At 40.7% G+C, this 13,065-nt stretch overlaps 1 protein-coding gene across 3 annotated transcripts in view; it reads left to right on the top strand.

Annotated features, from left to right (window-relative positions):
* TTC28 (tetratricopeptide repeat domain 28) overlaps positions 1-13,065 on the top strand; it is a 647,342-nt gene that overhangs the window by 454,667 nt on the left and 179,610 nt on the right. For all 3 annotated transcript variants that reach the window (XM_046024508.1, XM_046024507.1, XM_046024509.1), the window contains one exon: positions 6,763-7,270. In XM_046024508.1, the coding sequence (XP_045880464.1) occupies positions 6,763-7,270 (508 nt within the window). The remainder of the gene's footprint in view (positions 1-6,762; positions 7,271-13,065) is intronic.

The raw sequence follows: 13,065 nt of genomic DNA, 5'->3' as shown, positions 1-13,065 counted from the left end.
AGATTTTACAAATTTATGGACAAACAGAACTTACCCAAACTCACCTTTCAGACTCCCCTCTTGCCACTACCCCTTCTCTCAGGTCTGAATGGCTTCTCATCATCCTTTATGCCTTTGCTCATGCTGTTCCCATTTCTAAGCGTTACCTATTCCTCAAATGAGGAAAACTCCAATTTATTTACTTTTAGATTAATAGACTTCATTTTTTAAGGGCAGTTTTAGATTTACAGAAAATTTACAGAAGATTTACAGAGAGATGCCACACACCCTCTTAGTTTCCCTTAGTTTCCCACTTTGTTTCCCTCACGATTAACATCTTATGTTAGTGTGATACATTTGTTACAATTGACAAAACAATATTGATATACTCTTATTAGCTGAAATTCATAGTTTACATAGTTTACATTAGGATTCACTGTCACATGCAGCCCATGGGTTTTGACAAATGCATGATATCATGTGTCCACCATTTAGGTATCGTGCAGAATAGTTACACTGTCCTAAGAATCCCCTGTAATCCACTTATTTATCCTTTCTCTGCAACCACTGACTTTTTTTGCATTCTCCATAGTTTTGCCTTTTACAGAATGACCATAGTTGGGATGATACAATATATAGCCCTTTAAGGCTGGCTTCTTTCATTAGCAGTGTACAGTTAAGTGTCTCTATATGTCTCTTTGTGGCTCCATCATTTCTTTTCAGCACTAAATAGTATTCCACTGTAAGGATGTACTAGGGCTTAAGGAGTCACCTATTGGAAAACATCTTGGCTGCGTGCAGTTTTTAGCAATTATGAATTCATGTGTAGGTTTTTGTATGGACCATAGTTTTCATTTCATTAGAGTAAATACATGGGAGTGTGATTGCCACATTGTATGGTAAGAATATGTTTAGTTTTGCAGGAAACTGCCCATCTGTCTTCCAAAATGGCTGTTCCATCCTGTGTCCCCGCCAAGAAATGAGCTCCTGTTGTTCCACATCCTCACCAGCTTTTGGTATTGTCAGTTTTTTAGATTTTAGTTATTCTAATAGGTGTGCATTGCTATCTCATTGTTCTAATTTTCAATTCCCTGATGACATACGATGTGAAGCATCTTTTCATATGCTTATTTACCATCAGCATATTTTCTCTGGTGAGGTGTCTGCTCACATCTTTTGCCCATTTCAAAATTGGATAATTTTTTTATTGTTGAGTTTTAAGTTTGTTTGGGTTTTTTTCATATTTTGGATACTAGTCTTTTGCAGGTATGTGTTTTGCAAATATTTTCTCCCAGTCTGTGGCTTGTCTTTTCATTCTCTTAATAGTATCTTTTGCAGAGCAGTTTTTAATTTAAATAAAGTTCATCTTATCTATTTTTTTAATGGGTCATGCCTGTAGTCTTATATCTAAAAATTCATTGCCAAGCCCTAGATTTTCTCTTATGTAAACTTTTGGAGTTTTATAGTTCTGCGTTTTATACTTCAGTCTGCAGTCCATTTCGAGTCAACTTGTGTGAAAGATGTAAGGTCTGAGTCTAGATTCACTTTTTTTGCATGTGGGATCTAGTTGTTCTAGCACCCTTTGTTGAAAAGAATGTCTTTTCTGCATTGAATTACCTTTGCTCTTTTGTCAAAAATTAGTTAACTATGTTTGCATCAGTCTAGAGATTTTTCATGAATGAATGAACAAATGAATAAACCAACTAACAGACCCAAAACACCTCAATGACTGTGTAAGCTTTGACCATTTGAAGTCAAGTGCTTTTCCCAACGTTAGGTGTTGGATATACCAATGATTCTAGACTGCTCCTGGGTAAAGGGTGAATTTTCTTGTGCCTACATTTGCAGAAGAATACTACGAGTAATATGACTCAATGTAGGAAGGTGATTACACATCCTCCCACCAGTGGGGCAAGCCTTTTGTGTTGTCTCTTTAGTTCTGATGACAAAACTTCATGTTCTATTTTCTGGTCATTTTCTGAAAGAAAAAAATTTCTTTAAATTTTTTTTTATTGCTCACCACATTGGAAGGTATTAATAGTTCCATTTTACAGATTAATAGTTCCATTTTACAGATGAGGAAACTGACAAAGATGTCACATAACTTGTGCGGTATCACAGTTCATGATTGAACCTGTGCATGCCTGATTTGAGATGCTGCCCCTATTCTTCTACATCCCTCTGCCCCTTGGGTTGTAGGTGGTGAACCCAGGACCTTGAGTGTGAGGGCACTGAACTGGCAGGGAATAGAAGGTGCACGTTGATTTAGGAGAAAAACCATACTTTCTGGTACTAGCTGGTATATTTCCCCTTTAAAAAACCATCCACAATTAGTCAGTCAGTAGTTATATTGAATATTTTCTACATGTGGAGTTAATTCCCCCAAAATATACGCTGATGAAAAATACATAGAGTGTGGGGAGGGAACATGCTAGATGTGAAGGCAAACATATTTAAGTATTTAATCTTTAATGGCAGTGTCATCAATGTGGTTATAGTTTGAGTAGTTTAAACTTTCTCTATTTTATGTCTCAAACTACAAGTCCTTAAAGGTGGTTTTAAAAAGTATGAGCGAATTTCCTTCTCTAGAGAGTTGCATGAAGCTGACACGTCAGATACAGTTCTTCTGGAAATACTCAGGTCACAGAGCAAAGGGTGATGACTCCTGTGTGCTAAATCTGCAGCTGGATATCATGCTTTGGCAAGAACTGGAGTAATTTATATCTTGTAAAAAGAGAAAAGTATTGTCTTATCCCAACCAGATAGTTTGTTAGCCTCACTGTTTGTGTGCATTTTAGTATTCAAATACAGATGTTCCAAAATGTTCCCACTGTGGGAAGCAGCTGGTGCTATTCTAGCACAAAAATCTCAGAGAGATTAATATACAAAGGCAGCAGTGAACCTTAGTGGCAAACGTAGCATCTGCTTGAGGTGGGGCCTGTGATTCCCCATAGATGGTGGGTCTTCAGATTCTCCTTAACAGCCTGAAACCATGTTTCAGATCTAAGCTTATTCTACAGGAACAGGAACAAAGACAAGTGATTAATTTGTAATTCACTTAGCTGATAAATATCATCACATGTTATTTGCTCAAGGGCTGTAAAACACTGGACTTCATTTCCTGTGGCAACTGATAGGAATACAGTTGTTCGGTCGTAATGACTGATGTGTTCAGTTGCCATTACTAGCTTCTGCTAGGTAACAGAGCTTAGCCCAGCCAGCTCGCCGTCATAAAACATCCATCCACACCTTAGCGATGCATTCCCTGGGAGCCTGATGGTTTATGCAGGACACTGAGATGCACTGCTTCATCTGATCCCGTCCCAGCTCTGGGGAAGTATGTACATTGTCTTTATCAGTACAATTTACATATAAAGGAAACTCGGGTGAAGAAGAAGAGTGAACTATCAGGGTTATACAGCCAAGGCTTCTGACTCTAAATCCTATTCCATTCTTATATTACTTCTCTAACGTAGAGCTGCCTCTCTAATTTCAGAGGCTGTGCTGTGTGCTTCATAAATTCTATTGTCTAGAGAAGCTGGTTTCCAGGACACCTGCTATGAAGAGTTGCCATGAGACAGCACTGTCTAGTAACTGAAGGGTGCCAGGGAAGAGTGAATATGGTAGTCTTCCCTCTTTTTCCTACACCCCAGAGGGGAAATGCCCCAGCACTCCCTTTCCTTATGTTCAGAGAACTGCAGCGTGAGCTCCTATGTCTCCCTGGCATTTTTAGAGAAATGAAGAACCGAAGAAGAAGATCCCATGACTGTCATTCAGAGTTGCCTTAAACCAGAAGTCCCTAAGAGCAGTGATGTCTGGGGTGCTGTGCCTGCCCCAGGCCTTATGAATCCATCCCCCATGGTGTTCAAGGGCTCATTGCCTCCAAGCAGATCTACGCTTTGAATTATCTAGTGAATTATTTATGGTTTACACATTTGACAGAGGCTGGAGTTTGAAAATTCTCTATTCTTGGTGCTCTGCTGGGACCTGGAAATATCTGTCTGGAAAACCGAGGCTCAGGGAAGTTAAGTTTCAAAAGACCCCAGAGCTGGTAAAGGGCAGTGCAGTATTGAATCATGTGTCTGATTCTAAGTTATACTAGCTCCATGGTGAGAGATCTGTGTGCAACATAGATTTGTGGGTGGGGTTTGTGGACAATGTCCAGCTACTTAGCCAGCTGTGGGGGGAGAACCCCAGAGAGGAAGGTGGGAGGGCCAGGGGGAAAGAGGTGGGGTCCCTGGGCCCAGAGCAAAGGAAGAAAAGGAGATTGTTGGGGAGGGGTGTTGTGAGCAGGAGAAAGGCTTGTGTACTGATATACAGTTCCAACCTCTGGTCCCAAAGAGGTTCCTGAAGTGGCAAGCCGAGAACAGTACACGTCCAAGGGGTGTGCTCTTTGATGACATCATTGCTGCTTTTGCCGCAGTCACAGTGCTGCAACACTGTGGCTTTTATGGACTCATTTCTGCCCTTCTCAGAAAAAACATAAAAGTAAATTTCTAAGTATCTGTTTCCTCTCTGTTTTCCTCAGTCTTTTTATTGAAATGTCTGTGAAATGATAAAAGCAACTTAAGGGGTGCTGGGTGGTTCAGCCAGTTAAGCGCCAGACTCTTGACTGGGGCGTGAGTCTGGATCTCAGGGTCATGAGTTCTAGCCCTGCAATGAGCTCTCCACTAGGCATGGAGCCTACTTAAAAAAAGAAAATGCAGGGTACCTGGGTGGCTCAGTCAGTTAAGCAGCTGCCTTAGTTCACGTCATGATCTCAGGGCCTAGGATTGAGCCTGCGTTGGGCTCCTTGCTTGGGATGGGGAGGGGGGGCTGCTTCTCCCTCTCCCTCTACCCCTCACCCTCCTTGTGCCATGCGCTCTCTCTCTCAAATAAATAAATAAAACCTTTTATTAATAAAGGGCAACTTAAAATGATATGGAGCCCTTTACAAATACACAAGTTGCAAAACATCATAAAGATGGTCAGTGTTTCAGTTATTTTGATCAAGAACTACTCTTTCGCAGTCAAAGAAATAGGGTAGTAAATCACTCACATCTATAAAATATTAATGAAAGTGTTCTGAAGTGCACAGACATAGAACACATCTCATAAAGAAATGCCTTTACTCCAGGTGGGACAGCCTTCCCTCATTGTTATTCCCTAGCCTGGAGGCCCTTGTGAAAATCACTTGCCTAACTGTGACACAGCACACCCTTTGTTCTGCCATGATCATGTGCTCATGTTGGGAAAAGGGATCATGGTGAAGAAAGGTGGATACATGGCTAGCTTTAGGCTAGTGTGAAGGTTGGAAACGGTAGACGTGTAGAGTCAAAAGGTGGGTAGGGGATGGGTTGAACAGGTGATGGGGACTTGCAATGAGCACCTGCTGTTGTATATCACTAAATTCAACACCTGAAATTAATATTACACTGTCTGTTAACTAACTGGAATTTTATAAAAACTTAATTAACAAAACAAAACGCCAAAGGAGGTCAGAAAAAGCCCAGGGTAGCTAGTGTCCCTTTTATGTCTCTACAAAGGAGTTAGAAACTAGTCTAGAATCTAAGACTATATGCATTTGTGGAAGATTCCAGAACCCATGTAACCCTTTTGTCATTTTTGTTGTCCCGGTTTGGTTCACTATACCAACATACAGTCCCTTTCATTAAAACCTTTAAGACAAAAAGGCTCACATACTTTTCTTTACACAAGAACTGTGTGTGTGGCAAGCATTGTGAGGGGACTAGGAAGATAGCTTCTTTCTGCACAGAGGCCAGGGTCAGAAGAGCCTCTAGGCAAGAGGAGTAAAGCTGGAAGAGCCGCGGATACATGGGTGGCTCAGTAGGTTAACTTCTGCCTTGGGCTCAGGTCATGATCCCAGGGTCCTGGGATCAAGCCCCATGTTGGGCTCCCTCTCCCTCTGCCCCTCCCCTTGTGCAAGCATGCGTGTGCATGTGCTCTCTCTCTGTCTCTCATAAATAAATAAAATCTTAAGGGGAAAAAAAAAAGCTGGAAGAGCCAATGTGGGCCTGAAAATGGGTAGCGAGGCCCAGTGGGACCACCTGATTCCAAAGAGGTGTAGGCTGGAACCAATCATTGTTTTCCTCTGGAGTTTATCCAAATCTAAACCCTCCACAGTTATCAGCCCGGATGATGTCACACCGAGGGAACACAGATAGGAGAACAGGACCTGACAGTCGCAAAACTGACCCAGTCAGCGTCAGGAGTCACAGAATTATCAGTTGTCATTCTAAACATCTCCATTACCATTAATCTATCCATTTGCTTTGGGAGAAAACACACCTAGAGAAATGCCCAGCAGTGCAAACACCCAAGCATGGGATTCTCATGAATTTCCTATGCTCTATTATATGTAGTAATTAATTCTGGTTTTCTTCAGCATTTTCTTTTTTTTTTCCCTACTTGATTACATTTTATTTTCATTCTTCAACCTTTTCTTATACTACAGAGGTTAATGGCTATTAACAGAGATATAGCATAATACTAAAAATGTCAATAAGTCTTTAAACTAAAACGAAGGTTATATGGAACACAGCCTGTTCCTACGAGATTAGGTATTGAAAGTTAATGATTAAATTACCATTGTCTTTTATTAGGAACTTGCTGTTTGGATGGGCTCTTTTTCAGTACTGCACAGGTCTGTGGATCGCTGATAGAAACACCATTAGTCGCTGAGTTGGATGGTTACAGGCAAACCCCGAACATTTTATCTGCTAAAACAAGTCAAAGGCATTTTCTGATGTGCTTTCATTTCTCTGCCTTATCCTTTCTCTCCAGGCAGCTTCATCAGCCCTGAGCAGTCTGGGCCATGTGTACACAGCCATCGGAGACTACCCCAACGCACTGGCCAGTCACAAACAGTGTGTCCTTCTTGCCAAGCAATCCAAAGATGAGCTTTCTGAGGCACGAGAACTCGGCAACATGGGAGCTGTGTATATCGCCATGGGTGACTTTGAGAATGCTGTACAGTGCCACGAGCAGCATCTGAAGATAGCCAAGGACCTGGGGAACAAGCGAGAAGAGGCCCGGGCCTACAGCAACCTGGGCAGTGCCTATCACTACAGGAGGAACTTTGACAAGGCCATGTCTTACCACAACTACGTGCTGGAGCTGGCACAGGAATTAATGGAGAAGGCCATTGAGATGCGGGCCTACGCTGGCCTGGGCCATGCTGCCAGGTGCATGCAGGATCTGGAGCGGGCTAAGCAGTACCATGAGCAGCAGCTGGGCATTGCTGAGGATCTCAAGGACCGGGCTGCAGAGGGGCGAGCGTCCTCCAATCTGGGTAAGGACAGGCTGGCTTGTAAGATTCAGGGTCAGTGCCCTGGGCTAGAAGTAGCCGAGGTAGCCCACTATCTTTTACGGGAATCTGGGTGTTTGTATTCAAAAGAATCTCCGCATTGTGTGTGTTGTACGTTTCCTTCAGATATATTTCCTTGGAGCCTGCCTGCTCTAAATCACATGATCCTTCCTGCCATCACAGTGCTGCAAGGATTAGAATTCTGAAATACTGGAAAAACAGAACACCCCAACCTTGTAATCTGTTTCGAGAGAAGAGCAACCAGATTTCTCTAATTAGAGAGAAAGGGAATGAAATGAGGATATAAAAGCTATGTTTGGTTTAAATGAAAGAGAAGCTGCTAGGAAGTCATCAATGGAAGGGAATTTGAGAAGAATTTTGTTTAAAGGGATTTCTTTACTTGGTGACTTTAGTGCCACAGGAAGTGTATTTTTTCCTCAAAAGTATGTGTATTCACAAATGACACTGCTAGTTTTAGTATAAAAGCAAAATTCCTTTTTGAAAGATCTGTTTAAATAAGCTAGATTTACTGTCACTGTTTGATAGTACTTGGTTACAGTGAAGACATTTATAAATTGGGGAATTTATCTGTAAGGGTAAGAGACAATAAGTATTAGTCTCTGGCTACTTTTTAGAAGATACTGTTATCTTGACTCTACTCGAACAGATGTGGGTACACAATGGAAGAAAAAGATGTGTTTGGAAGCAGAACTGGAACTCATCCCTGAGCCCCGTTGTTTGTTCTCTGTCCACATGAACTCAGGACAGGGAGAGGACAAGGAGGAGATGACCTCATTGGTATTAGTGTATGCTTCTTGGATATTAATAGCAGCAGAATGTACAACTCAGCTCCCTTTTCTTATGCGACCTAGAAAACTGAGACCCCCCCTTTCTCCATTTATTTAAACACTATTCCTCCCTCCCCTCTACCCTCTGCTTATTGTGACCAGAGGATTTCATGAATACAGTTCTTAGAAAAAGTCTGGCAAATCCCTGGAGATGACTCTGAAGATGGTATTGAGATCAGAATGACAGTCTGGAGAGTCTGATAAGAACCATAGAAATAAGCTCTTGGCATTATCTATTCATTCAATAAATTACAAGTATTTATTGAATCATTACTATGTGCTGAATCCTGGAATAGTTGCCCTAAGGATAGAGATTTAAGAAAAAAATCTTTGCCCTCAAAGAGCTTATAATTTAGTTGGGAAAATAAGAGTTAATACATAGGACAACAGTGACCTCCCTACAAGACAGTGTTAGTGATGTGATGTTGTCATGAAATTCCAAGAAAGGAGACCCTGAGATCTGGAAATAGCCTGGAAAGCTTCTTGAGGAGGCTAGACCCATTTAGACCTTGGAGAATGAGTGATGTTTGGCCAGGAATGAGATGGCGTTGATGGGAAGGGATATGTGAAAGAATGGGTTGGCATTTCTAAGGGATGGTGGCATGAATACCCTTCAGGACTATGCTAGAAGATGGCAGATTGGTACGAAAACTGTGGAAGAGATATGCTAGCAGAAACTCCTGAAAGTTTGGAAATGGAGGAGTAGTAAGATAGATCAGATATTTAAGGAAAACAAGTCAAACAGTGGCACATAGGATAGATTGGAGGTTTTGAACCTGGGGTTCAGAAGGCCATGAATATTGGACCATTCATATTTTCTTTATTATCTTGTGTTTGTTTTGATAACCTGTATTCTCCAGAGACTTTGCTCATTTCATCTAAGTGTTTAGTGGCATAAAGTTGTTTATAATATTTTCTTATTTTTCTTTTAATGCTTGTAGGATATCTAGTGACATCTTCCAGTTTTGTTATTGGTAGTTTGTGTTCTGTACCTGCAAATCACCCCACTCCCCTTTCTAGACTGTTCTACATAGAGATTTATCAGCTTTCTTGATCCTTTTAAGATCAGTTTTTGCTTTTGTTAATTTTTTTTATCACTTGTCTCATTTCTGTTTCACTTATTTCCAGTCTCATTTTTATCATTTTCTTCTTGCTACTTACTTTGGGTTCTCTTGCCAGCTTCTCAAAGTCAAACTTCAGATCATCATTTTTAGACCTTTCTTCTTTCTAATACAAGCATTTAAAAATATAAAATTTTCTCCAAACACTGCTTTACCTGCATCCAATAATTTTTGGTATATTATGTTTTTACCTTCATCAAGTTTAAATACATTTTCTAAGATCGTGTGATTTTTCTTTAACTCCTAGAGGGGTTATTTCATTTTAAATATTTTGGATTTTCCTAGATACATTATTGTTATCAAATTCTAGTTTAATTTCATTGTGGTCAGAGAACACACTTTGTAGGATTTCATTGGGTGTAATGTCTTACAGATGTCAGGTCAAGGTAGTCGATGGTGCTGAATGTTCCAGTCATCTTTGTCTGTTTTGATTTTTTTGTCTCAATGTTTTGTCAATTGCTAAGAGGGAGGCTGTTAAATCCCCAGCTATTACTGTGGACTTCACTGTAACCCAATTAACCTCCGTGAAACATGGCTTCATGGACTTTGAAACTCTGTCATTGGGCACATACTCATTTGTGATTGTTTTTGTCTTCCTGACAGATTGGTCCTTTCATCGTTATGAAATGTTTCTTTTTGTCATTGGTCATACCTTTTTTGTCTTGAAGTCTACTTTATCCTACCTTCTTATACTTACTATTTGTGTGGTCCTTTGTTTTCGACTCTCTTTACTTTCTTTTTTTTTTTTTCCCTTTTTTTTAATTTTTTCAGCGTAACAGTATTCATTCTTTTTGCACAACACCCAGTGCTCCATGCAAAACGTGCCCTCCCCATCACCCACCACCTGTTCCCCCAACCTCCCACCCCTGACCCTTCAAAACCCTCAGGTTGTTTTTCAGAGTCCATAGTCTCTTATGGTTCGCCTCCCCTCCCCAATGTCCATAGCCCGCTCCCCCTCTCCCAATCCCACCTCCCCCCAGCAACCCCCAGTTTGTTTTGTGAGATTAAGAGTCATTTATGGTTTGTCTCCCTCCCAATCCCATCTTGTTTCATTTATTCTTCTCCTATCCCCCTACCCCCCCATGTTGCTTCTCCATGTCCTCATATCAGGGAGATCATATGATAGTTGTCTTTCTCCGATTGACTTATTTCACTAAGCATGATACGCTCTAGTTCCATCCACGTCGTCGCAAATGGCAAGATTTCATTTCTTTTGATGGCTGCATAGTATTCCATTGTGTATATATACCACATCTTCTTGATCCATTCATCTGTTGATGGACATCTAGGTTCTTTCCATAGTCTGGCTATTGTAGACATTGCTGCTATAAACATTCGGGTACACGTGCCCCTTCGGATCACTATGTTTGTATCTTTAGGGTAAATACCCAGTAGTGCAATTGCTGGGTCATAGGGTAGTTCTATTTTCAACATTTTGAGGAACCTCCATGCTGTTTTCCAGAGTGGTTGCACCAGCTTGCATTCCCACCAACAGTGGAGGAGGGTTCCCCTTTCTCCACATCCTCTCCAGCATCTGTCATTTCCTGACTTGTTCATTTTAGCCATTCTGACTGGTGTGAGGTGATATCTCATTGTGGTTTTGATTTGTATTTCCCTGATGCCGAGTGACGTGGAGCACTTTTTCATGTGTCTGTTGGCCATCTGGATGTCTTCTTTGCAGAAATGTCTGTTCATGTCCTCTGCCCATTTCTTGATTGGATTGTTTGTTCTTTGGGTGTTGAGTTTGCTAAGTTCCTTATAGATTTTGGATACTAGCCCTTTATCTGATATGTCGTTTGCAAATATCTTCTCCCATTCTGTCAGCTGTCTTTTGGTTTTGTTAACTGTTTCCTTTGCTGTGCAAAAGCTTTTGATCTTGATGAAATCCCAATAGTTCATTTTCGCCCTTGCTTCCCTTGCCTTTGCCGTTGTTCCTAGGAAGATGTTGCTGCGGCTGAGGTCGAAGAGGTTGCTGCCTGCGTTCTCCTCAAGGATTTTGATGGATTCCTTTCTCACATTGAGGTCCTTCATCCATTTGGAGTCTATTTTCGTGTGTGGTGTAAGGAAGTGGTCCAATTTCATTTTTCTGCATGTGGCTGTCCAATTTTCCCAGCACCATTTATTGAAGAGGCTGTCTTTTTTCCATTGGACATTCTTTCCTGCTTTGTCGAAGATTAGTTGACCATAGAGTTGAGGGTCGATTTCTGGGCTCTCTATTCTGTTCCACTGGTCTATGTGTCTGTTTTTGTGCCAGTACCATGCTGTCTTGATGATGACAGCTTTGTAATAGAGCTTGAAGTCCGGAATTGTGATGCCACCAACTTTGGCTTTGTTCTTCAATATTCCTTTGGCTATTCGAGGTCTTTTCTGGTTCCATATAAATTTGAGGATTATTTGTTCCATTTCTTTGAAAAAAATGGATGGTATTTTGATAGGGATTGCATTAAATGTGTAGATTGCTTTAGGTAGCAGAGACATTTTCACAATATTTATTCTTCCAATCCAGGAGCATGGAACATTTTTCCATTTTTTTGTGTCTTCCTCAATTTCTTTCATGAGTACTTTATAATTTTCTGTGTATAGATTCTTAGTCTCTTTGGTTAGGTTTATTCCTAGGTATCTTATAGTTTTGGGTACAATTGTAAATGGGATTGACTCCTTAATTTCTCTTTCTTCAGTCTTGTTGTTGGTGTACAGAAATGCAACTGATTTCTGTGCATTGATTTTATATCCTGACACTTTACTGAATTCCTGGACAAGTTCTAGCAGTTTTGGAGTGGAGTCTTTTGGGTTTTCCACATATAGTATCATATCATCTGCGAAGAGTGATAGTTTGACTTCTTCTTTACCAATTTGGATGCCTTTAATTTCTTTTTGTTGTCTGATTGCTGAGGCTAGGACTTCTAATACTATGTTGAATAGCAGTGGTGATAATGGACATCCCTGCCGTGTTCCTGACCTTAACGGAAAAGCTTTCAGTTTTTCTCCATTGAGAATGATATTTGCGGTGGGTTTTTCATAGATGGCTTTGATAATATTGAGGTATGTGCCCTCTATCCCTACACTTTGAAGAGTTTTGATCAGGAAGGGATGCTGTACTTTGTCAAATGCTTTTTCAGCATCTATTGAGAGTATCATATGGTTCTTGTTCTTTCTTTTATTAATGTGTTCTATCACATTGATTGATTTGCGGATGTTGAACCAACCCTGCAGCCCTGGAATAAATCCCACTTGATCGTGGTGAATAATCCTTTTAATGTACTGTTGAATCCTATTGGCTAGTATTTTGGCGAGAATTTTTGCGTCTGTGTTCATCAAGGATATTGGTCTGTAGTTCTCTTTTTTTGGTGGGATCCTTGTCTGGTTTTGGGATCAAGGTGATGCTGGCCTCATAGAATGAGTTTGGAAGTTTTCCTTCCATTTCTATTTTTTGGAACAGTTTCAGGAGAATAGGAATGAGTTCTTCTTTAAATGTTTGGTAGAATTCCCCTGGGAAGCCGTCTGGCCCTGGGCTTTTGTTTGTTTGGAGATTTTTGATGACTGTTTCAATCTCCTTACTGGTTATGGGCCTGTTCAGGTTTTCTATTTCTTCCTGGTTCAGTTGTGGTAGTTTATATGTCTCTAGGAATGCATCCATTTCTTCCAGATTGTCCAATTTGTTGGCGTAAAGTTGCTCATAGTATGTTCTTATAATTGTCTGTATTTCTTTGGTGTTAGTTGTGATCTCTCCTCTTTCATTCATGATTTTATTGATTTGGGTCCTTTCTCTTTTCTTTTTGATGAGTCTGGCCAGGGGTTTATCAATCCTATT

This window comes from Meles meles, chromosome 12 (genome assembly GCF_922984935.1).
Source record: "Meles meles chromosome 12, mMelMel3.1 paternal haplotype, whole genome shotgun sequence".
NCBI classification, from domain to species: domain Eukaryota; kingdom Metazoa; phylum Chordata; class Mammalia; order Carnivora; family Mustelidae; genus Meles; species Meles meles.
This window is presented reverse-complemented; position numbering and strand designations above follow the sequence as displayed.